The sequence below is a fragment of the Bufo gargarizans genome, chromosome 4 (assembly GCF_014858855.1).
Source record: "Bufo gargarizans isolate SCDJY-AF-19 chromosome 4, ASM1485885v1, whole genome shotgun sequence".
NCBI classification, from domain to species: domain Eukaryota; kingdom Metazoa; phylum Chordata; class Amphibia; order Anura; family Bufonidae; genus Bufo; species Bufo gargarizans.
The window spans coordinates 226,108,727-226,134,332 of record NC_058083.1 but is presented as its reverse complement, the minus strand read 5'-3'; the positions used below and the strand labels follow the sequence as shown (position 1 = coordinate 226,134,332).

At 47.6% G+C, this 25,606-nt stretch overlaps 1 protein-coding gene across 1 annotated transcript in view; it reads right to left on the bottom strand.

Annotated features, from left to right (window-relative positions):
• FBXO9 (F-box protein 9) overlaps window positions 1–25,606 on the bottom strand; it is a 65,773-nt gene that overhangs the window by 6,228 nt on the left and 33,939 nt on the right. Inside the window, exons 5-8 of the mRNA XM_044292543.1 lie at window positions 16,474–16,573; window positions 14,787–14,917; window positions 12,893–13,007; window positions 6,316–6,434 (exon numbers count right to left, since the gene is read on the bottom strand). Coding sequence (XP_044148478.1) covers window positions 6,316–6,434; window positions 12,893–13,007; window positions 14,787–14,917; window positions 16,474–16,573 — 465 coding nt within the window. The remainder of the gene's footprint in view (window positions 1–6,315; window positions 6,435–12,892; window positions 13,008–14,786; window positions 14,918–16,473; window positions 16,574–25,606) is intronic.

Genomic DNA, 25,606 nt, shown 5'->3' with positions numbered 1-25,606 from the left:
CGAGGGGGGGGGTAGAATGAGAGTGACAAGGGAGGGGGGGGTTAGAATGAGAGTGACAAGGGAGGGGGGGGGGTTAGAATGAGAGTGACAAGGGAGGGGGGGGTTAGACATGAGAGTGACAAGGGAGGGGGGGGGGGTAGAATGAGAGTGACAAGGGAGGGGGGGTGGGTAGAATGAGAGTGACAAGGGAGGGGGGGGTTAGAATGAGAGTGACACGGGAGGGGGGGGGTTAGAATGAGAGTGACAAGGGATGGGGGGGGTAGAATGAGAGTGACAAGGGAGGGGGGGGGGGTTAGAATGAGAGTGACAAGGGAGGGGAGGGGGGTAGACTGAGAGTGACAAGGGAGGGGGGGTAGAATGAGAGTGACAAGGGAGGGGGGGTTAGAATGAGAGTGACAAGGGAGGGGGGGGGGTAGAATGAGAGTGACAAGGGAGGGGGGGGTTAGAATGAGAGTGACAAGGGAGGGGGGGGTTAGAATGAGAGTGACAAGGGAGGGGGGGTAGAATGAGAGTGACAAGGGAGGGGGGGGGGTAGAATGAGAGTGACAAGGGAGGGGGGGTAGAATGAGAGTGACAGGGAGGGGGGGTAGAATGAGAGTGACAAGGGAGGGGGGTGTAGAATGAGAGTGACAAGGGAGGGGGGTGGTAGAATGAGAGTGACAAGGGAGGGGGGGTAGAATGAGAGTGACAAGGGAGGGGGGGTAGAATGAGAGTGACAAGGGAGGGGGGGTAGAATGAGAGTGACAAGGAAGGGGGGGTAGAATGAGAGTGACAAGGGAGGGGGGGGTAGAATGAGAGCGACAAGGGAGGGGGGGTAGAATGAGAGCGACAAGGGAGGGGGGGGTAGAATGAGAGCGACAAGGGAGGGGGGAAATGAGAGTGACAAGGGAGGGGGGGGGAGAGAGTGACAAGGAGGGGGGGGGAGAGAGTGACAAGGGAGGGGGGGGGAAGAGAGTGACAAGGGAGGGGGGGGAAGAGAGTGACAAGGGAGGGGGGGGGGGAAAGTGACAAGGGAGGGAGGGGTAAAGTGACAAGGGAGGGAGGGGGAAAGTGACAAGGGAGGGAGGGGGGGAGAGTGAATTTTTTTTAAAATAACCACTTTGGGTGGCATTGTGTGTATAATATCTATGTATCTGTTTAACTTTATATTTTAATTCACTTTGCTTTTTTTTTTTACTTAAAAAAAGTATTTTAAAAGTATTTGGGCAAAAAGGCAGTTTCGGTTTCGGTTTTCAGTCAAGGGCATCCTGAATTTTCGGTTTCGGACCAGAATTTTCATTTCGGTGCACCCCTAAAGATAAGTAAATGTTGCTCCCGCCCACAGTTAAGCAGACAGACAGAGAGAACCCCTTATGTCTCTCGTCTCTTTAATAATCCACCAGTAATTTAAAGGGACACTGACAGGCCCAATTAGCATATTTAGGTATATATATATGTCAGTACAGGTCTTCTAAAGTCTATTAAAATCATCTAAGTAGCCCCCCTGTCCACCTTATAAATACCGAAATATAAAGTTTTATAACCTGCTTGTCCGGTCACCAATCTGCCCAAGGGGCGGCGTCTTCATGTCAAAATGCGCCCAGCCAGCCGCTCCCAACTGCCGTTCTGAAGCCCCGCCCAGCTCATCAATATTCACTTAGCTGGGCGGCGGCTTCAGAACGGCAGTTGGGAGCGGCTGGCTGGGCGCATTTTGACATGAAACGCCGCCCCTTGGGCAGATTGGTGACCGGACAAGCAGGTTATAAAACTTTATATTTCGGTATTTATAAGGTGGACAGGGGGGCTACTTAGATGATTTTAATAGACTTTAGAAGACCTGTACTGACATATATATACCTAAATATGCTAATTGGGCCTGTCAGTGTCCCTTTAAAAAACCCCATTAGTGGGGGATTATTATAGAGACGGGAGACATAAAGGGTTGGGTTCTCAGTCTACTGAACTGTGGCCTGGGGCCACCCGGCCGGCCACATTTACTAATATTTGCTCAGAGGGGCCCTCATGGTGTGGTGTGGAGTGGTCATTTTTACTAAGGAATAAAGTTTAACCGTTTATGTGCAAAAGAGAAAAAAAAGTCACTAAGTCAGCTCCAATCAGATATCTGCACATAGACCAAGAATCTTGGTCTATGTGCAGATATCTGATTGGAGCTGACTTAGTGACTTATTTTTTTCTCTTTTGCACATAAACGGTTAAACTTTATCCCTTAGTAAAAATGACCACTCCACACCACACCACACGGGCCCCTCTGAGCAAAGGGTGACTCCAGCCATAGCAATGCCACTGCCTCTATCTGTAAGTCGCTGGAGTGCACGGCAGGCTCGCTTTTCTGAAGGAAGTGGAACTGTGAACTCTCTGAACTCTGAATTATTATTTTTTGCGTGTGTTGTGGTGGAGGGCGTGATTGCATGCTAGGGTGTGCGACGGTGGGATCCAGGGGGCCCAAGTAAATTCTTGCCCAGGGTCCAATCAATATTAAAGACGGCCCTGACTGCCTGCAGAACTTTGTGCCCAAGTGAAGCGTCCATGGATGCAAAGGTGTGCACCTTGTAAAATCTACAGAAGGGGTGTAAGGACAACCAGGTTGCACCCTTACATATTTGAAGTGCTGAAGCCATGTGATGCACAGCCCAAGGGGCCCCTACTGCCCCAGCAGAATGGGCAGTAACTTGGAATGGAAGTTCATGGTGCTTGATGCGGTACGTCTCCACAAATCGCCAAACAAACACACTGAGAAATGGTTGCTTTTGACGCTGCTAATCCCTTTTTAGGGCCATGCGGAATCAGAAAGAGAGAATCCACTTTTCTGAAAGAAGACATCTGGGACAGACAGATGCAAATAGCCTGAACCTGATCCAGGGTGTCTAGAGAGGCAGGACGATATCTTCATTGAGATGACAAGATACTACTTTTGGAAGAAAGGATAGCACTGGGCAGAGCAGCAGGCTTGGTGACCCACTGGTATCTCTACTCATGTGTGGGGTGACAGGTCGTTGTCACCGTGTTCAGCAGTCTGCATCCTACGGACTCTAAGCTTAGTCACTGGTGGAAGGGTATAGCTGGTGAAGGAGCTCACACTTTTTGCTTAGTGTCCGCCACCTAGTGGCTACAGCTATACCTCATGGTCTTGCCTGTGTCCCCCAATAACAAGGATGAAATGTAAGTAGTTACTGAAACGGACATGTCAGGTCCTCTTTAACCCCTTAAGGACCCTGGGATTTTCCATTTTTGCGCTTTCGTTTTTCACTCCCCGCCTTCCCATAGTCCATAGACAAGTTGTACTTTCTAATAGCACCATTTACGGTTGCATACCATGTAGTAGGAAGCGGGGGGGATCCAAATGGGGTAGAATTGTGAAAAATCGCAATTCGGATAAAGTTTTTTTTTACACTGTACACTAGCGTTAAAATTGACCAGTTATCTTCATCCTCCAGGTCAGTATGGTTACAACGATACCACACTTGTATGTGTGTGCGACTTTTTGATAACTTTTTATAAAAAAATTATTGGGTAGTTGAAGTGACAAAAAATGGCAAATTGGCTGTTTTTATTTTTTTTCCCGTTACGCCATTTGCTGTATGTCATTAATATTGTTGTATTTTAATTGTATGGGCATTTTCGCATGTGGCGATGCCCATGATGTTTATTTTTTTTTATTGTTTAAGTATTTTTATTTTAAGGAAAGGGGGGTGATTTGAACTTTTATATTTTTTTTATATATATGTAAAAACTTTTTTTACTTATTTTTTTTTTTAAGTCTTGGGTAACAATAACTGGCAATGATTGGATTGCCTATTGTGTTCATTGATGTCTATATAGACATCATTGAACACTTCATTTGCACTATACTAATACAATGCTGCCACCTAGTGGCCTGTATTGGTATAGTCATCTAATAGGCCCTGAAGACTGTTTGAGGCTTCAGCCTATTAGCGCAAGGTAACAGGTTCCGCGATCTCTGCCGGGGAACACTGTTACCGGAGCAGAAGTGCGCGACTTCCGCTTCTGGACTGCGCAGATGCTGTGGTCACATTTGACCACGGCATCTGAAATATATGTGCCGCGGGTCTCTGCTATTTAAAATAGCAGAAATACGGCGGCTATAGGGCCCTCTGCACGTGCGAGCGGGCGGCATGTTTGGGGACCGAACTTCCGCCATACATGTACGGCGGAGGTCCTTAAGGGGTTGTGCAGTGGCATAATATTGATTACCTATCCTAAAGGCTGCTCATCAATATCAGATTGGCGTGGGTAAGATTCCAAGCACCTCTGTTCATCAGCTGTGTGAGGGGGTGGCAAAGCACTCTTCAATATTTACCTGCTCACTGTCTCCATTGTAGTGGTGGGACTCGTACCAATCAACTGAATAAAAGGGCAAGGTGTAATTACGCTGCACTGCCAATACAAGGGAGATGGCATGCAGATAAAGAAGAGGGCGCAGTACCCGCACGAACCCCGCAAACCTTTCAATAAGCTTATTGGTGGCTGCAATCTGATATTGACCTAATCTGAGGATGGGTCATCGATGATATGGCATTGCACAACCCCCTTAAGCGAATACTATGAGCACACTATAGCGGTTCTTTATTCTGTGGTGAGAATCACATTAAAAGGGACACATTCATCAGAAAGTTTTTTTTTTTTTTTTTTATCAATAGGCATAGAAAAGTTTTTGTCCTTTTCATTTCACCAGTAATATACTGTCCTTCCATAGCAGTCAACACAAATGATAAAAACTTACTATATAGCTAAAACTCCTACCTGAAAAAAAACCTGTCTACACCCAAATTGAGAAAAAGTAGAGAAACCATATAAAATCAAATGCTTTATTAAAATTAAGTTGATAAAAAAATTCCTAAAATGTACAGGAATCCACACAACAGTGAAAAAGAATATGAACCAGGAGGGACACCTGGTGGACAGAAAATAGCATGGCACGGCAGTAAAGTTCATCACATGCCACCACATAAACAATGCCAGGGTATTTGTACACAGAGGAATGATTTTTTCCAACAGTCCAAGTATCAAGCGGCTCAAAGTCCAGAACTCACAAAAAATAGCAAAAAGGTCCAATTAATACGAGCAAAAACATAAAAAAAAAAGGATAAGTTTGCGGCGCTAGTCATGGCAGTGTCCCTCACTCACCCAAAGACTTTCACCAAGGTGAGTTAGTCAGGGGAAGAGGTATTTTGTGCGGCAATCGCCCGTTATATACTTGATTAAATTAATACGTATGCCTCCTCTCTTTACATGGTATCCAGCGCACTTCTTACCAGCTGACCCATGTGTCATAATTGTGGATCATGTGATCGCAGTCACATGATCGTATAGCCAGGACTTCTATAAAGTCAGGAACGAGAGTTTTTTATTTTTATTTCCGATCATCAGCCTAAGATTTCCCTAAGATAGTCTGAATCCACCTCTTGGTTGTTGTTCTGTCTATCCTGGTTTTAACCCAGTAGCTCTGCCATCTGTTGGTTAACCTCGGCAAAAACAAGGACAGAATGATATCTACCACCAAGCCATCAGTGAGAACATTACATCCAGGGAAAACAATATTACTACTGAAAGACAAGCACTGGCAGAGGTATGTCTGTGGCGAAAGTGCTCTGTCAACAGCCATGTTATGTGCATGTCCAGCGTTCGCCAGGGTTTATAAGAATGCCTTTTTGCCACAATGTGAACAGTGAGAGAGGTAAAAGAGGACCTTTCAGTGTTTTTTTTTTATTCTAGATAAATACCTTTACTTCCGGGGTACCCCCCCCCCCCCTTCCCCGCTGATGCGGCCCCCCTGAATGTTTTTTTTGTTGTTGTTTTTTTTTTTAATATCGCTTCTACGCCCAGCTGTGCCCCTTATTTTTCCTGCTCAGTATGTTAATACTGAGCATCGGTACAGGGAGGAGGAGACGCCAGGGTTTCTCAATGGGCGTCTCCTTCTCCCTGGCTGTGCCGCGATCCAATCAGAGCGGAAAGCGTCACAGCCAGGGAGAAACCTTCTCCCTGTCTGTGACGCTCTTCACTGTGATTGGATCGCAGCACATCCAGGGAGAGCGAGACGCCCATTGAGAAACCCTGGCATCTCCTCCTACCTGTAGGGATGCTCAGTATTAATATACTGAGTGGGAAACGAGCGATATTTAAAAAAAAAACATTTTAAAAAGGTATTTATCTAGAATAAAAATAAAAAAATAAAAAACGGTGAAAGGTCCTCTTTAAGAAAATTGTTAAAAGCAAACAAAGACACATCCAACATATTAAGCAGATATTTACAATCTGCTAAATAATCTGAAAGGCAAAGCTAAAATAAACACTTACCATCAAAGCGGACCCGTGGCCTTTCTAGAAACATCTGCCTCCATGTAATATATGGTACCATTTTCACACAACTTCGTCCCCAGACTTTCAAGCATGCTAAACGCCAGATCTCAGGATCCCTGCATTATAAAAGTATAATATACCTTAGGTTCAAAGGATATAAGAAAACACTAAAGATGTTAAAACACATTGGTTATAGCCATCAACATACAGAACATACAATTTGAGACAAGCAAGCTATAAAGCAGCATAAGGTGTTTTGTCACATAAAAAGTTATTCTAAATCATAAAAACAAATACACCAACCAACCAATAGTTCCATAAATCTACCCTTTACCTCCATAACAATCTCTTAGGCTGCATTATTTGCGGGATCCATGATAAGGAGATTTTTGTGAAACTCACCTGTAAAATCTTTTTCTCGTCTTTTCCATTGGGGGACACAGACCATGACCATGGGTATAGCTTAGAGGTATTAGTAGGAGGGACACTATGCAAATGAAAGAGCTCCTCCTCCTCTGGCTATACCCCCAGACTCCACCAGGAGGAACTCAGGCGTTGCACAAGCAGTAGGAGAAGGAGCAAGAAAAAATCATGGAAACCATCGGACCAAGCCATAAGGTCCAACCAGAAACAGAAAAACTGAACTAAAGACCCCTCCTGCAACAGGAATAATGGGTGGGAGCTGTGTCCCCCAATGGAAAAGACGAGAAAAAGATTTTACAGGTGAGTTTCACAAAAATCTCCTTTTCTCGTGCTTTTTTCCATTGGGGGACACAGACCATGGGACGTCCAAAAGCAGTCCATGGGGTGGGAAAAAATACCAGCACCGCCAGGAGGAACGCCCCAACGGTCAAACAGGAACCACAGCCTGCAAAACCCTGCGGCCAAAGCCGCATCAGCCGAAGCCAGTGAATGCAACTGACAAAAATTTGCAAAGGTATGCAAGGACGACCAGGTGGCCGCCGTACACAGCTGAGACGCAGAGGCACGACTGCGTCTTGCCCAGGAAGCCCCCTCCGCCCCAATGGAGAGAACGGCAATTCTAGCCGGGGGAACTCCACCACAAGCGTGACAAGCCGCGGAAATAGCCAAGCAGATCCAGAGCGCCAAGAACGGCGGACGGAAGCAGTAGCCGCGAGACACACCTCCAGGACCCGTACAACATCCAGGGAATGCAGAGTGCATTCCTTGGGGTTAGCCGGAGAAGGACAAAAAGGAAGGCAGGACAAGATCCTCATCAAGGCGGAAGGGAGAGACCACCCTGGGCAAAAAGAAGGGGACTGGACGGAGCACAACTTAATCCTGGTGGAAAACCAGAAAGGCTCCTGACAGGAAAGAGCGGCCAGCTCCGACACCAGTCTGACTTAAAAGCTCGTGATGGGACGTGAACTCACAGCCACTGCATAATAGCCCAGAACTTTAATCACTACGCTATGTAGCTGTATCAGAAGCTATGGTCACAAGGAAGTCCAGATGAGAACAGTCAGAGAGACCCTCCTCAAAGGCTCGAAGGGGGCCGACTGCAGAGCGCGCAGAACCAAATTGAGATCCCAAGGAGACAAAGGGGGAACATACGGGGAACCGAATGCGCCACCCCCGAAGAAAGGTCACCACCGGACCCTTAAGAGCAAGGGACCTCTGACGGCCCGCGCCGAAACCTGACCTTACAGGGAACTAAGCGACAGTCCCTGCACAAGCCCAGACTGAAGAAAAGACAGTACCATCAAGATGGAAAACCGAAGGGGAGGGAACCCCGAACCCTCAAAAAAGGATAGGAAGGCCATCCAGGTACGATAGTAAATCCGGGAGGAAGAAGACTTCCCCGGACTGATCATGGTCCTAACCACTGAATCCGAGAACCCCATCTTTATCAGGATGGCGGTTTCAACAGTCACGCCGGTAAACGAAGAGACCGCAAATTCCGGTGGAAGAACGGGCCCTGAGACAGTAGGTCCTGTCCGTCGGGAAGAGGCCATGGGGCGTCCGCCAGCAACCGAGCCACGTCCGAAAAAACCACGCGCGGCGAGGCCACTCTGGGGTGATGAGAACGGTCGGAGTCCCTTCCGCCTCGAACTGGCGTAGACCCTTTGGTAGGAGAGGAAAACAGAGGAGGCTGAAGTCCTGCCACGGAGACACCTGCGCATCCATCCGTACGCCTCCGGATCTCGGGCGCGAGCCAGGACCACTGGGATCTTGTTGTTGAACCCGGACGCCATTAAGTCCACATCCGGACGGTCCCATCTGTGGCAGATTTCCTCGAACCCTTCTGGATGCAGAGACCACCCGCTTGGATCCACCGTGTTGTGGCTTAGAAAGTCCGCTGTCCAGTTGTCCACTCCTGGAATGCAAACTGCTGACAACACCGGAACGTGCGTCTCCGCCCACGTCAGAATTCTCTTCACCTCCTGCATCACCATCCGGCTGCGGGTCCCGCCCTGATGGTCGATATAGGCCACGGCCGCGGCATTGCCCGTTTGAACCCGCACTGGGAGGCCCGCAAGGAGAGAGGTCCAATAGGAGAGAGAGAGCGGAAAAAATCGCCCTCAGTTCCAGAAAGTTGATTGGAAGGCGAGACTCTGCCGCCGACCAAATTCCTTGAACCGTGCGAGACTGGAAAACGCCCCCCCAACCCAGGATGCTGGCATCGGTGGCGGCGATCGTCCAGGAGAATGCGAGAAAGGAACTCCCCGACCTCAGGTTCTTTGGGAACAGCCACCAAGGGAGAGCTGCCCGAACCCGCTGAAAGGTAAAGGATCTCCTGTTGCGCCAGGCGAGTGTGAAACTGGGCATATGGAAGGCCTCGAAAGAGGCTACCATAAGACCCAGGACCTGCAAGTATTCCCGAATGGAGAGGCACGGGGAGCGCAGCAGATGCGACACTGCCCCCTGGACCTGGGAGGACTTGAAGGCTGGTAGAATACTTAGGCAGCCGAGGTGTCCAAAATCACCCTCCGGAAGGAGAGCCTCTGGGACGGGAAGAGGCAGGAGTTTGGGAAAGTTACCAGCCAGCCGAACCGTTCCAGGGTCTGAACAGTGATCCGGACGCTGTCCGTGGTCTGCGGTAGAGAGGGGGGCCTCTATCCGGATATCGTCCCGATAGGGCAGCAAAGGAATGCCCCTGGTACGAAGAAGCGCCATGAGCGGTCCAGGACCGTGGCAAGGACCCGCGGGGTGGTCGCCAACCCGAAGGAAGGGCGACAAACTGACAGTGTCGACCCATAATGGCGAAGCGCAGGAATCGATGGTGGGATTCCGCAATCGGGACATGTGATAGGCCTAGGAGCAGCAGGGCGGGCTGACTGGGCCCTCTAGTGCCGGGAAGGCTGGTGCAAAGGAAGGGCTCTTTGCGGGCGACCTGAGACCCCCGGCGGAGGAAGCAGGCGACGGCCTACCAGATGAGAAACGGCAAAAGGCATGCAGAGATGAACTCGTCCAGCTGATCCCCATAAGGTCTGGAAACCCCAAAGGGGAGATTAGCAAAGGAACGCTTGGTGGAGGCGTCAGCATCCCACACCTTCAATCAAATCTCTTCGCGCTGAGTGACAGAGATGGCCAACCTGCGGGCAAAGAGGGAAACAATGTCCCTAGAAGCTTCGCAAAGAATCTTAGAAGCCTGAGACATCTGGAGAACCAACTCCAGTGTGTTAGTAGCCGCATCTCGTACCGCCAGTTCCTGGTGGTGGTGTTGTAACCACACCGAGAGAGCACTGGCTACCCCTGCTGAGTGAAAGGTAGGTCACAGGGACGCGCTGCCAGCGAAAAAAGGACCTGGAAGAGAGTCTATGCGTCTGTCTACAGCATCCTGGAAAGAGGAACTGACTAAGACAGGAAGGGCCACATAATTGGCTAATCCGGCCACCGGAGGATCCACCTTAGGGGGAGGAGACACCTCTCCTCGCCGTCAGCAGGGAAAGGAAAGTATATTCATGCGCTGGGTGGTCGAGAACCTTATTAAGACCACCCCAGGCCCTGGACATGACCGCGGAAAAATCCCTCATGGACCGGGAACATGGTAGTCTCCGACTGCCTGGACGGAAAAAGGGGGAACTCCTGACCAGTGGAAGGAGGAGAATCCCCTTGGAGAATAAAGGTGTCTCGGACAGTCACCACTAAGTCAGCCACCCTGGTGGAGAGCTTAGGCGAGGGGTCCCGCTCCATGACCTAATCAGAGCCGGAAATTCTCCTTCAGACTTGCGCTCCCTAAGGGAGGGGAGAGTCGCCCGAACGCGCCTCTAGACGAGGGGGGGGGGGGGGGAGAGCCAGAGCCATCCGAGGAGGGATGCTGCTGCTCACGCTCCCTGTTAGTAGTCGGGCGTCTTCTGTGGAAAACCACTTAGAGAGGTGGTTGGCGTCACAGGATTTGAACATGCCCTATAGTCCAAAAAGGACCTGGCTCGTCCGAGCCGGATAATTCTCCTTCGGATTACTCTCCCTAGGGAGGGGGAAGAGCAGTCCGCAAGCGCCACCGGCGAGGTGAGGGGGGTGGAGAGACGGAGACATCCGAGGTGGGATGCTGCCGCTCACGCTGCCTCTTCGTAGTCAGTCACCCACTGTGGGGACCACTGAGAGAGATGGAGTCGTTAGCGCCACAGGATTAAAGGACATGGTTGCCTTGGTGACTAAGACCAATTTAGCGGCCGCGCTGGACATGGCAGATGCCCAAGCGGGGACCGCAGGCCCCCAGGGACGTGGAGGAGGGGTGGAGGAGGGGGGTAAGGCAGGGATGCAGGTAATACTTATCTGCTCCTGCAGAACTTCTCCTGCAGAACTTCTCCCTCGACTCCAGGACCAGCAGGGATGCACCTCATCAGGCTTCTGACTCCTTGTCCAGGAGTGCAGTGTTCTGGTGGAGGGTGGCAGCAGGAGACCCAGTAGCTGGTGGGATACCGGAGCTGCAGGTCGAGCCCGGATCCACTTGTCTTCTTTGGGGGGCAATGGAGGCAGCCAGGCAGCGTCCAAGGACGGCAGCGGGCATTCCATGGGGGACCAGGAAGGCGCCATGCCGACCTGTGTCCCCATCTAGAATAATATAAACAATTTTTGAAGGCTGAAAGGGGCTTTGAACTCAGAAAGCCTGGACATGGGGCAGCAGCAGCAGTACCACTGAGCTACCAGCTTGCCTGGCACAAAACGGAGTAGAGTGATGAGGAGCTGCATGGCCATGAGCAAACAGAGTCTCCGGTGTAAGGAGAGTCAGAGCGGCATGCCGAGGCTCCGCCTCCCCGAACGCGTCATTATGGCGCGAAAAAAGCGCGCGAAAAATAAGCGCGCGCGTGAAAATATGCGCGAAAATAAGCGCACGCGCGAAAATATGCGCGAAAAAAAGCGCACGCGCGAAAATAAGCGCACGCGCGCGGAAATAAGCGCGCGCGTGATTTAAACAAACACCACGTGGAGGAGCGGCCTGCCGGCGGGCGCTGAGGGAGCGCAGCAGCCAAGGCCCGACGAGAGAAGCGCTGAAGCCCACAGTTTAAGGGGGAAGAGATGCCAGTACTCCAGTGCCAAAATGAAGAAAGTGCCCCATCAGGATCCTTCTTCAAGTTCACCCAGGTAGCCACAGACAAATAGACACAGAGGGAGGGGGAGGGATTGGGCAACACTTATCTGCTCAGCATGCTCCCTCGATGTCCAGACCAGCAGGGATGCGCCTCTTCAGACTTCTGACTCCAATCCAGGAGAACAGTGCTCTGGAGGAGGGTAGGCAGCAGGCGTCCCAGCAGCTGGTGGGATGCCGGAGCTAACAGGTCGAGCCCGGATCCACTTATCTTCTTGGGGGGAAATGGAGGCAGCCAGGCAACGTCCCAAAGACGGCGGCGGGCACTCCACGGGGGACCAGGAAGGCGCCATGCCGACCTGTGTCCCCATCTAGAATAAAAATAACAAAAAGGAGTAGAATCAGAGAGTGTCAACCTCCTTCACCAGACACTAAGCAAAGACTGAGTTCCTCCTGGTGGAGTCTGGGGGTATAGCCCGAGGAGGAGGAGCTCTTTCATTTGCATAGTGTCCCTCCTACTAATACCTCTAAGCTATACCCATGGTCATGGTCTGTGTCCCCCAATGGAAAAAAGCACGAGAAAGATAAACTTTTTAACAGAACCCAACAAATCTAGATAGACTCCATTAACCTCCAATTTTCACACTGGCAACTGAGCCTAATAATATGTCAAGACATCCTGTTCTGTAAAGGTCATCACAACATCATCACGGACAGTATTACAATGAAATAACACAGGATCCTCCATTCAGAATTGGTGCTGTCATAGCTTATCTACTCCTTCCTTGTACAATCACCTCAGAACAGGTCATAGAGCATGCCTAGAAAACTCTCCCGTAGAGGTCAGCTCCTGTCTATTGTGCCTATGGTACATGTGGCTGCTGTCAATTATATACCTAAACAGTGAGTTTTGACATATTACTAGGCCTAGCGGCCATTGCAAAACCTGATTGATTGTAGGATTTTTTTTTTTAAATCAAATTATAGATAGCAACATGGAAAATGGCAAAAAAAAATTTACATAAAAACAGGTCATTTTCTGATTAACATATTTCCTTTAAGTATTCCAGAATAGCGTACCTTGCACAAATATAAAAGCCCTTGCAGACCAATGACAGCTGTTCTAAAGAACGAAGATCAAGCTCACTGGAAACCACCCAGCGGAAAATATACATGAGTACCTCCATAGGGAGCACTAAAACACAAAAAAATATGTAATGAGTTTCTACATAAGACCACTTACTGTCAATGCTACACCACTTCTAAATGAAAGCACTTTAAAGCAGTCATCAGCCCCATGTATCAACAAAAAAAGCAGTTAAATAACGGAACAGAAAGAAAGTCTTAGCTTTTGAATACTCATGTACTAAAAAAAGATGGAAAATGTGTCTGGTCAGCAGGAAATGGGTAGGTGGCCCAATCTTAAACTGGTAACATCCAGCTCAGACGTCCAGTGCCATCCTTTTACACAACTCTGATTGTATGTGCACTTTCACTGTACCCGCGTGATCAACAGCAGGACTACGGCTGTAAATACTTCTGGTTTAAAGGGGTTATCTAATGAATAATGTAAAAAAAAATTAATGAGACATCATATAGTACATGACAACCTTTTTCTAACAAAGCTAGAACCAGTCCTGCCCCTCACATGGGTCCAGAGATCTCCCCATTGAATGCTCCAACTATTCTGCTAGTTATATAAAGCTGGCAGCTCAGAGGGGCGTGTCCGTTCTCAGGGGGCATGTCCTGTCTGCTGCAGCTGGTGGCAGTTGAAGGATACAACTGAGCATGTGTTTCCATCTCAGTGAGGAGGACAAAGAAATTAGAAAAAGAGCAAAGGGCAGGTGGCGCTATACGGATAGATTTCATAGCAATAATTGCTATAGCATATTGCTCGGTAGCAATAATACATTTTTTATTACATGCAATTAGAAAAGTATTCAGACCCAGGAGCTGGTTTAAAAACTGTAGAATATTATTTGTGGGACAACTCCTTTAACTGCCGGGATTGGAGATCCCAACCATGTAACCCCTTCAATATTGTAGACAGTAGAGACTGCTTGTAATGGTTAGACAGAAGGACTGGACTCCATCTGCTCCCCTACCCCAGTGGGGTGTCGACAGTGGGGTGTTGATGGCTGCTATGGCAACTGGGCGTCTAATGATGGCCCGCTATTACTTGCGCAGTTAACACCATTTTAAAAAAGATGCCAGAATTGCTTCATTTTTGTTCAACAGTCCTCTGAAAAATATGGAATGGAAATCAAAAAGTTGCATGTGCCCCAAAATGGTACCGTTAAAAACATCAACTCATCTTGCAAAAACCAGTCCTCAGACACCTCCATCAATGCAGAAATAAACCAGCTTTTGCTGAGCAACAGTACAACAAACTATACATACTGATACTGCTGTATCATACTGACCTGCAGAATAAAGGTAACATTTTCTATGTTGCATGGTGAACAGCAAAAAATTTAACACACACAATAAAAAGGAATTGCCATTTCTTTCCATTCCTCCCAAAAGTTCATCACCATTTTATATGTACCCTAATATGATGGTGTTGAAAAATACCACAACCTGATCTCAGTACGGTCACCACGATAAACTCGCAGCTTGTCAGTATGAGGTCCTGTTCTGGCCTCCACATCATTATACTGGTTCAGAATGCTCTGTAACCCTGTAACCCTAAGTCCTGACATCTACTGGATTACACTCACAGCATTATGTCAGGGTTACAGAGCACTCTGAATCAGTATAATGATGTGTGATCATGTCAGACAAGCGGGGTACAACAGTAGAGCCGCAGACTCTGTAATGGTTGCCATTGCCCATTTGGTGCTAATTCATTTTGTATCATTCTTGCTCTACATTTTGGAAGTATTCTAGTGTCCGTTTTATAATAACTAGTAACAAGCAAGCCACAGAACAGGAAAATCTACGTTTTAAATAAAAAATAAAAAAACGCCCACACCTGAAATATGAGTCTGGTTGACGTCATATTCTGGCTGACACAATTTAAGGGAGGACTCTTGAAATGTCAGTTGTTGCTGGAAGTAGGATAACAGGTCGTACATCTTGCTGTCATCATTGGCGTCATCCATACTGCAAATAAGCAGATGACATTTCAGGCAGCAGTTTATGTGTCCCCACTGAACAAAAGCCACCCTGCTTAAAGCGTAACTAAACCTTTGTGTAAAATGTTAATAAGATGTCTCTAATGCCCTAATAAAACATTTTCTAATACACTTCATTAATTAATTTTGGATTTTTATTCTACTTTTACCCAACTAAAGCCCACCGTTCCTTGTGCACTTAAACCTCAGTTCTCCGTACACCGGTGACAGCTCAGCAGTGTACGGAGTACAGCCTGTGAAGTTTGTGAATGGGGCCGCATAAGCAGGGAGTACAGGCAGGAGCGCATATTGCTGCCTCTGCCCGTGCCCCCCGGGGTTTACTAACTCCTGAAGCTGAGCAGAGTGGGCTCCTGCTTCTGCCTGCTTTGCTAAGCTAAGAGAACTGCATGTCAGCTTAGGCTATTTTCACACCAGCGTGTTTGCTGGATCCGTCATGGATCAGCAAAAACGCTTCAGTTACTGATAATGCAACCATCTGCATCCATTATGAACGGATCCGGTTGTATTATCTTTAACATAGCAATGATGGATCCGTCATGACCACCACTGAAAAAGTCAATGGGGACGGATCTGTTTTTTATTGGTGTCAGAGAAAACGGATTCTTCCCCATTGACTTACACTGTGTGTCAGGACGGATCCGTCTTGCTCCTGGCTTGCAGAGTTATTCTGTCCGCGATGGAGACGCAACCAAATGGAATGGAATGCATTCTGTTTCGTTCAGTTTTGTCCCCATCGACAATGAATGTGAACAAAACGGAAGCGTTCCCCCTGTTATTGAGATCCTATGACAGATCTTAATAGCGGAAAGGGAAAGCGCGTGTGAAAGTAGCCTTAGCGAAGCAAGCAGGAGCCCGCTCCGCTCAGTTAATGTAGCGAACGTAGAGTACACCATAAAAGCACAGCCAGCTCTCGATTCACTGCTATAGGACTGGCGGAAATAGCAATGCCAGCGCATGGCTATCTTCAGAACTGTCAAAGCGGTGAACAGAGCGTGGCTGCGCATATTCGGCTGATCTCTGCTCACTTAATGGGGTATCATTCTGTAGATCAGGGATGGCCAACCTGCGGCTCTCCAGCTGTTGCAAAACTACAACTCCCAGCATGCCTAGTCTTACTACATCAGCCTACAGCAGGGCATGGTGGGAGTTGTAGTTTTACAACAGCTGGAGAGCCACAGGATGGCCAGCCCTGCTGTAGATAGTAGTGAGTCCTAGACATGGAACTAACACCTATCTGACACTGATGGCATATGCTAGTCTGTGTTCATTTCCGGAGAAACGTTCCGGCAGGCTGTTCTGGCTGGCGTTCACCGCATCCGTTGTCAGATTCAACAGATCACCGTCGTACCCCTATTAATTATATATAATGGGATCCGGCTGCAATGGTTTTTTGCCTAGCCAACATTTGTGCTGAATCTGCTTGACAGAGATCTGAACGAGGCCTTAGTCACACATGGCATTTATTTACTAGTACGAGAAAGCAAGGATTTTGTCATAGTTAACAGAAAACCAGTGTGTACATACAAGTTTTTTCCTACTCCGTCGCCATCCGGAGACCAGTTGTAATTAATCTTGAACTCAATGTCGGGCACAAGCTGCATAGCTCGACGGTAAAACTTGATGGCTGCAGAAATCAATAAGACAAGGAATATAGGTTTAGTTTTGGTTAATAGATAGTAAGAATTACTGGATTCTATCTTTCTACTTTATTCATTGTGACTAGAAGGCACTTGGACATCTATATATAAGGAATTGAGGCAAAATACCTATGGCCTTATAACATAATTTCCAAAGGAAGTGAGAATGACCCAATCACACAGACTGACTACTGCCCAACTGTGAATAACCAAGGAGCAGCCTATTAACACCAACATTATAAAAACAGACACATATGGATGAACTTCCCAATAGCGGAGAGTTCCATATTAATGGCCTGTCCTCAGGAAAGATCATTAATATCTGATCAGCGGTGACCTGACACCTGGCAACCCCGACGATCAGCTGTTTGAAGAGGCAACGGTGCTCCGGTAAGCACTGCTGCCTCCTCACACCTCACCATGAACAGCTCCGTACACTGTATGGTTGCTGTGCTTGGTACTGCAGTCGACATCATTGCAATGGGCCATGTAACCAAAAGAACTGACCGGGGCCTCTTTAAACTGCTGATCGGCGGGGTTCCAGCTGTCGGCCCCCTAACTTTCAGATATTGATGACCTAAGATAGGCCATCAATATTGAACTCCTGAAAACCCCTTTAATAGCGCAACAGATCTGCATAAGGCGCTGTTCATATTTTGGTGCTGATTCTAAACGAAAAAGACACTGGGCACTGACATTTATATGACCATGGCTTCTTGTTGGCTGCTCCAACAAAGCAAATGTACGTCCTTAGAAACATAGAATGTGTCGGCAGATAAGAACCATTTGGCCCATCTAGTCTGCCCAATATATCTGAATCCTATGGATAGCCCCTGGCCCCATCTTATATGAAGAATAGCCTTATGCCTATCCCATGCATGCTTAAACTCCTTCACTGTATTTGAAGCTACCCTTTCTGCAGGAAGGCTATTCCATGCATCCACTACTCTCTCAGTAAAGTAATACTTCCTGATATTACTTTTAAACCTTTGCCCCTCTAATTTAAAACTGTGTCCTCTTGTGGTAGTTTTTCTTCTTTTAAATATGCTCTCCTCCTTTACCGAGTTGATTCCCTTTATGTATTTAAAAGTTTCTATCATATCCCCTCTGTCTCTTCTTTCTTCCAAGCTATACATAGTAAGGTCCTTTAACCTTTCCTGCTAAGTTTTATCCTGCAATCCATGTACTAGTTTAGTAGCTCTTCTCTGAACTCTCTCTAGAGTATCTATATCCTTCTGGAGATATGGCCTCCAGTACTGCGCACAATACTCCAAGTGAGGTCTCACCAGTGTTCTGTACAGCGCATAAGCACTTCACTCTTTCTACTGCTTATACCTCTCCCTATACATCCAAGCATTCTGCTGGCATGTCGTGCTGCTTTATTACATTGTCTTCCCACCTTTAAGTCTTCTGAAATAATTACTCCTAAATCCCTTTCCTCAGATACTGAGGTCAGGACTAGGGCTGCAGTAAACGAATATTTTTGTAATCGAGTATTCTATCGATTATATTTCTCGATTCATCGAGTAATCTAATAAGAAAAAGCTACTTAACCCTTTCACGACCGCAATCTGTATATATACGTGATAGCTGCACATACCCCGTGCAGCTACCACGTATATAAACGTTCTGGCAGCTCTTTAATCCAAGCGCTGCAAAACGCTTGGATTAAAGCTTCTGCCCCTGCCCTGTATGCTGTCACGGACAGCATACAGTGCAGTAATGCCGGCAAGGGACCAATCGGAGTGGCCCCTTGCCGGCAATCGATCCGATTGGTTAGTCTGTACAGACTAACCAATCGGATCGCGGCAGTGAAAAAATGCCGGTTTCAGGCTCTGATCTGCGCTCTGCAGATCAGAGCCTGAAAGCCGATAGTGTTCCTCATGCCCCCCGATCCTCCAAGCCTTTGGTGCCCCTCTGTGGTCCCCCCCTACCCCGATCTGTGCCTCGCTGATCTGTTCCCAGCCGGCGCTCATGTGCTTCCTCCTGCCCTGATTGGCATGCGGTCCGCCCCCTCCCCGCCCCCTGCATTAGTTTTCTGGCCGCCCCTCCTGCCCCAGCCTCCCTCAATATTGTCCCTACCCCCCGATTCCCCATTCTGTGTGTGTGATGGCGGCGGCTCCATTCCTGAGCCGCCGCCATCAGCAGAGTGTCAGCTCTATGCTGACACTCTCCTGTAACCCGATAGATGCTGCGGTTGCGGCATCCATCGGGTTAACAGAGGGAGGGGGCTCCCTCTCTCCACCATCGGGGCTGCAGCGCTGTGATCGCAGCGCCCGATGGTTGCCATGGCAACCGGACGCTTTGCAAAAGCGTCCGGTTGCCATGGCAAAGGCGTCCAGTGCTGCCACCTACAGGCAGTCTGGAAGTATTATACTTTGCAATGCAAGAGCATTGCAAAGTATAGTACAACTATCAGCCCCACTGGATCTTCAAGATCCAAGAGGGAACTGATAAAAAAAAAAGTGAAAATAATAAAAGTAAAAATAAATCAATAAATAAATAAAAATGTAAATAAAAAAAAGACTGCCTTTTCCTATAAAAAAATGAAAAAATAAAATAAAATACACATATTAGGTGTCACCGCGTCCGTAACGACCGTCTCTATAAATATATCATGTGATGGACCCCGTCCGATAAACACCATAAAAATAAAATAAAAAAAACAGTGCCAAAAAAGCTATTTTTGTCACCTTACATCACAAAAAGTGCAACAGCAAGCGATCAAAAAGGCTTATGACCCCCAAAATAGTACCAATCAAACCGTCACTTCGTCCCGCAAAAAATGATACCCTATTTAAGACAATCGCCCAAAAAATAAAAAAGCTATGGCTCTCAGACTATAGAGACACTAAAACATCATTTTTTTGGTTTCAGAAATACTATTATTGTGTAAAACTTAAATAAATAAGAAAAAGTATACATATTAGGTATTGCCACGTCCGTAACGATCTTCTCTATAAAACTATCACATGACCTAACTCCTCAGATGAACTCTGTAAAAATAAATAAATGAAAACTGTTCCAAAACAGCCAATTTTTGGGTCACCTTGCCCTATAAAGTGTAATAATGAATGATCAAAAAATCCTATGTACCCAAAAATGGTACCAATAAAAACCTCAACACTTTCTGCAAAAAACGAGCCCCTGCACAAGACGATCGGCAGAAAAATAAAAAACATATGGCGTTCAGAAAACCAATCCAACACAATCTGCCTTCCAAAAACCGTATGGCATTCCTTTCCTTCTTCGCCCTGCCGTGTGCCCGTACAGCAGTTTACGACCACATGTGGGGTGTTTCTGTAAACCGCGGAATCAGGGTAATAAATATTGAGTTTTGTTTGGCTGTTAACCCTCAATGTGTTAAAGAAAAAAAATATATAAAATGGAAAATCTGCCAAAAAAGTGAAATTTTTAAATTTCATCTCCATTTTCCCTTAATTCTTGTGGAACGCCTAAAGGGTTAACAAAGTTTGTAAAATCAGTTTTGAGTAACTTGAGGGGTGTAGTTTCTACAATGGGGTCATTTATGGGGGTTTCCACTATGTAAGCCCCACAAAGTGACTTCAGACCTGAACTGGTCCTTTAAAAGTGGGTTTTGGAAATTTTCTTAAAAATTGTAAGAATTGCTTCTAAACTTCTAAGTCTTCTAACGCCCTAAAAAAATAAAATGACATTTCCAAAATGATGCCAACATAAAGTAGACATATGGGGAATGTTAAGTAATAAATATTTTATTAGGTATCACTTTCTGTTTTAGACGCAGAGAAATTGAAATTTGGAAAATTGTGAATTTTTCCTAATTTTTGGTAAATTTGGGATTTTTTCATAAATAAAGGTGAAATATATTGACTCAAATATATGACTATCATGAAGTACAATGTGTCACGAGAAAACAATCTCAGAATGGCGTGGATAAGTAAAAGTGTTCCAAAGCTATTACCACATAAAGTGACGCATGTCAGATTTGAAAATTTTGACCTGGACACTGGGGCATCAATGACCCTTGGTCATGAAAGGGTTAAAATAACGTACGTAATTAGGTATGTATAAAGTTATTGGTTTGAAGGGGTTAATAACTTTATACATGCCTAATGCCAAGGTGCTTCCATTAACCCCTCCAAACCAATAACTTTATACATGCCCATTGGGTTTGGAGGGGTTAATGGAAGCACCTTGGCATTAGGCATGTATAAAGTTATTGGTCTGAAGAGGTTAATGAAAGCACCTTGGAGGTGCCTTCATTAACCCCTCTCTAAACCAATAACTTTATACATGCCAAGGTGGTGCTTGCAGCCTCCATTAACCACTCTCTCTCCATCTGCCTCCCCCCATCTGCTTGCCCCCAGCCTCTGATCTGCTTGCCCCCAGCCTCTGATCTGCTTGCCCCCAGCCTCTGATCTGCCTCCCCCCTCCCCCCAGCCTCTGATCTGGCTCCCCCCCAGCCTCTGATCTGCCTCCCCCCCAGCCTCTGATCTGCCTCCCCCCAGCCTCTGATCTGCTTGCCCCCAGCCTCTGATCTGCCTCCCCCCTCCCCCCAGCCTCTGATCTGGCTCCCCCCCAGCCTCTGATCTGCCTCCCCCCTCCCCCCAGCCTCTGATCTGCCTCCCCCCTCCCCCCAGCCTCTGATCTGCCTCCCCCCTCCCCCTGATCTGCCTCCCCCCCCTAGCCTCTGATCTGCCTCCCCCCCTCCCCCAGCCTCTGATCTGCCTCCCCCCCCTCCCCCAGCCTCTGATCTGCCTCCCCCCCCCTCCCCCAGCCTCTGATCTGCCTCCCCCCCCCTCCCCCAGCCTCTGATCTGCCTCCCCCCCCTCCCCCAGCCTCTGATCTGCCTCCCCCCCCTCCCCCAGCCTCTGATCTGCCTCCCCCCCCCTCCCCCAGCCTCTGATCTGCCTCCCCCCCCCTCCCCCCAGCCTCTGATCTGCCTCCCCCCCTCCCCCCAGCCTCTGATCTGCCTCCCCCCCTCCCCCCAGCCTCTGATCTGCCTCCCCCCCTCCCCCAAGCCTCTGATCTGCCTCCCCCCCTCCCCCAAGCCTCTGATCTGCCTCCCCCCCCTCCCCCAAGCCTCTGATCTGCCTCCCCCCCCCTCCCCCAAGCCTCTGATCTGCCACCCCCCCTCCCCCAGCCTCTGATCTGCCTCCCCCCCCTCCCCCAAGCCTCTGATCTGCCTCCCCCCCTCCCCCAGCCTCTGATCTGCCCCCCCCCTCCCCCAGCCTCTGATCTGCCTCCCCCCCCTCTGATCTGCCTCCCCCCCCTCCCCCCAGCCTCTGATCTGCCTCCCCCAGCCTCTGATATGCCCCCTCTGGTAACGCAACCCCCCCTCCCCAGTATTAATCATTGGTGGCAGTGGCCACAGGGTCCCCCTCCTCCCCCCCATCATTGGTGGCAGTGTCAGTTCCGATCGGAGCCCCAGCAGTGTAATGCTGGGGCTCCGATCGGTTACCATGGCAGCCAGGAGTCACGCTACTGAAGCCCTGGCTGCCATGGTATGTTAGTAGTGAGCAGAGAGCAGCGCATTATACTCACGTGCGCTGTGGCCGCCGGTCGCTCCTTCTTCTGTCTGTGCGGCGGATTGCTAATGCTTACAGCATTAGCAATGCGCCGCACAGACCTATGAGAAGGAGCGACCGCCGGCCACAGCGCACGTGAGTATAATGCGCTGCTCTCTGCTCACTAACATACCATGGCAGCCAGGACTTAAGCAGCGTCCTGGCTGCCATGGTAACCGATCGGAGCCCCAGCATTACACTGCTGGGGCTCCGATCGGAACTGACACTGCCACCAATGATGGGGGGGAGGAGGGGGACCCTGTGGGATATGGCCGGCGCATTCATTGGTGGTGCAGTGGCCACAGTCCCTCCCCTCCCCTCCCCTCCTCTCCCCTCCTCCTCCAACTTGGTCTTCAGCGGCAGCCGCGCACAGTGGGGAGGGAGAGACTCCCTCCCTCCCCCCTCCTCCTCCTCCTTCCTCCCCCCTCCTCCTCCCTCCGCTGTGCCGGCCGCTCAGTCCTGCCTCTCTGGCTCCGGAGATCACGGAAGCGGTGAGTGAGACGCTTAATTTCACTCCCGCTCCGTGATCACGTGATCTGAACGATTCCTCGATGCAGGGAAACTGCATCGATGAATTTTTTGACTCGATTTAATCGAGTTATTCGAATAATCGTTTCAGCCCTAATACAAGGCATTTACTAATTTTGCTGGCTGGATTCATTTTTCCATCTCCTTATACTCTGCTCGTTTCCATGGTTACAGACCACCCTGCAATCCATCAGTGGTGGCCGTGCTTACACAATGTAAGAAAAAGTACCAGTCTACGTGTGCTCTCATGGTCCCGGCCACCAGAGAGGCTGGCATTTTTTCTTATAGTGTGCAAGCACGACCACCACTGCTCGATTACACCACAGTTGTAGTTAAGATCTCATAGTATGGACCACGGTATGACTCATTTGTATTCCTAGCATTCACATATTTTCATGTTTTGCACTTTTGGTGCCCACATTTAACCTGACAACAACCAAGCACTGCACATATACATTGCCTGGTGCTGGGCTTTAATCCAAAGTGCTGTACGTGTACAGTCTAGGACTAAAGCTCCTGCAATCTAGCAGGGGCACGTCGGGACCCCAGCTGTGGGTGGCTGCTAGAGACCCAAGAAGAAGACTGAGGCAGTTTACTACTTTCTTCTGTACACTTCTGTTCCTCTATTGAAAATGGCAAGCATGTGATCACTGAGCGCCTTGTTATCAGACCCTGATCAGCTTTACCTGTGTACAATACCCCCAATATATAAGCTTCTTCTTACGTAATTTATTTACACACGGTCCTAAAGACCCACAACACCCTATTTGTTTCATATGTCAATTACTAAAACATAACAGTAGCTAGTCCTAAGCTGTAATTATTGCCCAAATCCCCTGAAGACACCAGTGTATCTAGTGAAACATGTTGGGGGGGGCAGTATTTGAGTTTTTAAGCAGTGTGTGCACATGGAATCCTTTGAAGAGAGTTAATGAGACATAAAACAATTACAGCGTAGTACTAGCTACTAGGGAGCTGGCAGTAAGCGTGCATATACCAGACCCCTATTAAATAGCTGGTGATATTGAATATTTTAAAAAATATGCACGAGAGATAAGGGAAAACACAAAAACCATGTCACACAGCTGATAGTTTTAAATCAACTTTATTTTTCATTTGTTTCTGAACACTTTTAAATATGGAAACATTAAATGTTATGTTTTAGTAATTGTATGAAACATATAGGGCGTTGTGGGTCTTAATGACCGTGTGTAAATACATTTTTATGGAGCTCCTGCTCTTCCTGCTGCACTGTGCTGTGATCCAACATCACACAGCGTAAAGGTCACAGCACAGCGCGCGGCCAAAGACGACCAGGAAGCGGTGAGTACAGAGCTTGCACAGGGAGAGCTGCAATCTCCGCTCCCCAGTCCTCCTTTACTAACACGAGCTTCAATAGTATTTGCAACATAAGACGCAGTGACATTTTCCCTCCACTTCGAGAAGGGTCCGTCTTGTAGGGCAAAAATACATTGATTACTCTTACCGGTAATCCATTTACCATGAGCCCATGACAGCACCTGTGAGAGATCCTCCCCCTTCCGGACAGGAAAAAGGGACTTCCCAGATCTTTAACCCCTTAAGGACTCTATTTCACTTTAAGGACTTGGCCATTTTTTGCAAATCTGACCAGTGGTGATAACTTTAAAACGCTTTGACTTATCCAGGCCATTCTGAGATTGTTTTTTCGTCACATATTGTACTTCATGACACTGGTAAAATGAAGTAAAAAAAAAAAGTGCAAATATCAAAGTTTCAGTTTCTCTACTTCTGTAATACATAGTAATACCCCCAAAAATTGTGATGACTTTACATTCCCCATATGTCTACTTCATGTTTGAATTATTTTGGGAATGATATTTTATTTTTTGGGGATGTTACAAGGTTTAGAACTTTAGAAGCAAATGTTGAAATTTTTCAGAAATTTACAAAAACCCAATTTTTAGGGACCACTACAGCTCTGAAGTCACTTTGCGAGGCTTACATAATAGAAACTACCCAAAAATGACCCCATTCTATAAACTATACCCCTCAAGGTATTCAAAAATGATTTTACAAACTTCGTTAACCCTTTAGGTGTTGCACAAGAGTTATTGGCAAATGGGGATGAAATTTGAGAAGTTCATTTTTTTGCCTAATTTTCCATTTTAACCCATTTTGTCCACTAACAAAGCAAGGGTTAACAGCCAAACAAGACTGTATCTTTATTGCCCTGACTCTGCCGTTTACAGAAACACCCCATATGTGGCCGTAAACTACTGTACGGCCACACAGAGGGGCGTAGAGTGAAAGGTGCGCCGTTTGGCTTTTGGAAGGCAGATTTTGCTGGACTGTTTTTTTGACACCATGTCCCATTTGAAGCCCCCTGATGCAACCCTAGAATAGAAACTCCATAAAAGTGACCCCATCTAAGAAACTACACCCCTCAAGGTATTCAAAACTGATTTTACAAACTTTGTTAACCCTTTAGGTGTTGCACAAGATTTCATGGAAAATAGAGAAACAATTTCAAAATTTCACTTTTTGGCAGATTTTCCATTTTAATATTTGTTTTCAAGTAACAAAGCAAGGGTTAACAGTAGGGATCGACCGATATTGATTTTTTAGGTCCGATACCGATAATTTGTGAACTTTTAGGCCGATAGCTGATAATTTATACCGATATTATGTGAATTTTCATTTTTGAAAAAATAAATAAAAAAAAATCCTGCTGAAAATGAATGTTTATTGTTCATGTGTATTTTTTTTTTTTGTAAATCTTTCTTTTTCATTTATACTTAATATTTTGGTGTTTTTATTTTTTTTTACTAACTTTTAGCCCCCTTAGGGACTAGAACCCTTGTCCTATTCACCCTGATAGAGCTCTATCAGGGTGAATAGGACTTCACACTGTCCCTGCTGCTCTGTGCACACAGCAGCATGGAGCTTACCATGGCAGCCAGG